This window comes from Dioscorea cayenensis, chromosome 15, assembly GCF_009730915.1.
Source record: "Dioscorea cayenensis subsp. rotundata cultivar TDr96_F1 chromosome 15, TDr96_F1_v2_PseudoChromosome.rev07_lg8_w22 25.fasta, whole genome shotgun sequence".
NCBI classification, from domain to species: Eukaryota; Viridiplantae; Streptophyta; class Magnoliopsida; order Dioscoreales; family Dioscoreaceae; genus Dioscorea; species Dioscorea cayenensis.
Window position 1 is genome coordinate 22069732 of NC_052485.1, and position 1397 is coordinate 22071128.

The 1397-nt window shown below is 43.2% G+C and overlaps 1 protein-coding gene across 1 annotated transcript in view; it reads right to left on the bottom strand.

The window, feature by feature from the left end:
* Positions 1–429: 429 nt before the first annotated feature.
* Positions 430–1397, bottom strand: part of LOC120277812 (receptor-like serine/threonine-protein kinase SD1-6) — a 3881-nt gene continuing 2913 nt past the window's right edge. The window contains 1 exon segment of the mRNA XM_039284649.1: positions 430–650. Within this exon segment, the coding sequence (XP_039140583.1) occupies positions 430–650 (221 nt within the window).

Sequence of the window (1397 nt, forward strand, 5' to 3'; positions counted from 1 at the left end):
AACCGATGCTCCCCTAAATACGATGACATGTTGTCACGCCCACTCCACCTGCTCCGACATCCGCCGCTTACTCAGAGTATATGAGCCATACACAACAATCTCCACCTGGCGAATATACCACGAAGACATAAACCGTGGAACTCTCATCATCTAGATAGGTTGAGCGACATGTCTCATTAGCATTAGAGACTTGAACAAGTCCAAGCAAAGCTTGAACTTCTCCGTAGTGATCGCTCTTAATCCATTTCTTTGTAACGCAACAACAACTCCACCTACAAACCGTATTTCTCATCTGCAGATATTCCTTGCACTCCTTTCTCCTTTCATTATCAAACCATCCTACTCATCGCACGTAATCTTTTTCTGCTAGAGCCAAAACCGTTTCCATGTAAAGTACCCAAATTCTTCTTTAATTAAACATGTCGAACATCACACAAAGTCTCGATCAACACCATTATGCATCCGAACTGATCCGCCTCTTTCCGCAAGAATATCACACGCTTTACCATTGCCCATGTAGACAAAATCAAAATCCCATGATTTGTTTGAATCAAACCACTGTTCCATGTCATAGTGAAACAAAACATCCCGCATCCAAAATCCATGAATCTCGAGGTTTGACATGATGAAACCGAAAGCGTATCCCATCACTACAATTTGAATCACCGCCATAGATCACATTAGCAAAACTCGTGATGAATTATCGTCTTTTCATCAATCATAGCCTCGCTCGGACAATCTTTTCTAATATGTTCCATCTGTTGGCACTTATAACATTTGATAGACCTTCTGACTCTGGGATTCCTTTTACTAAAACCATCTTTCCCTTGCCTCTCCCGCCTCGCGTTCCTCACATAATGCTTCCGCTTGGAGAACCTTCAAGATTATTCTGTTTGCCACGACAGGGCTCAACAATGCCATAGTGATCCCTCATCTACTTTGAGCCGTGATTCTTCTCCCCACGTGAGTGTAGTCACCAGATGCTCATATGAAGGCGGCAAAGAGCACAACAAAATCATAGCTTTTGTCTTCATCTTTCAATCCTTACTCAATTTTCTCAAATTACCATCGATTGTATGATTGAAGAAATTGATATGTTGCACCAAATCTACACCTTCCCCGCATCTTTTGAGCCATAAGCAGCTCGCTCAGACACAACTGTCGAGATTTTCGGCTATATGACTCACCTCCACTTCTCCTGCACTCTCCACCGGAGACCTAGAGATCCATGACGGATACATAACATCATCCACCAAACACAACTCCTATAAGTCCGCCGCTTGTTTGTAAATCCAACCGCATTCTGGTCTTCCAAACCTTGGGGCTTTTGTCTCTTCCAATGCTTTCAACATCCCCATCGACTAGCAAATCCTCACCCCACGCCACAATCCAAAATT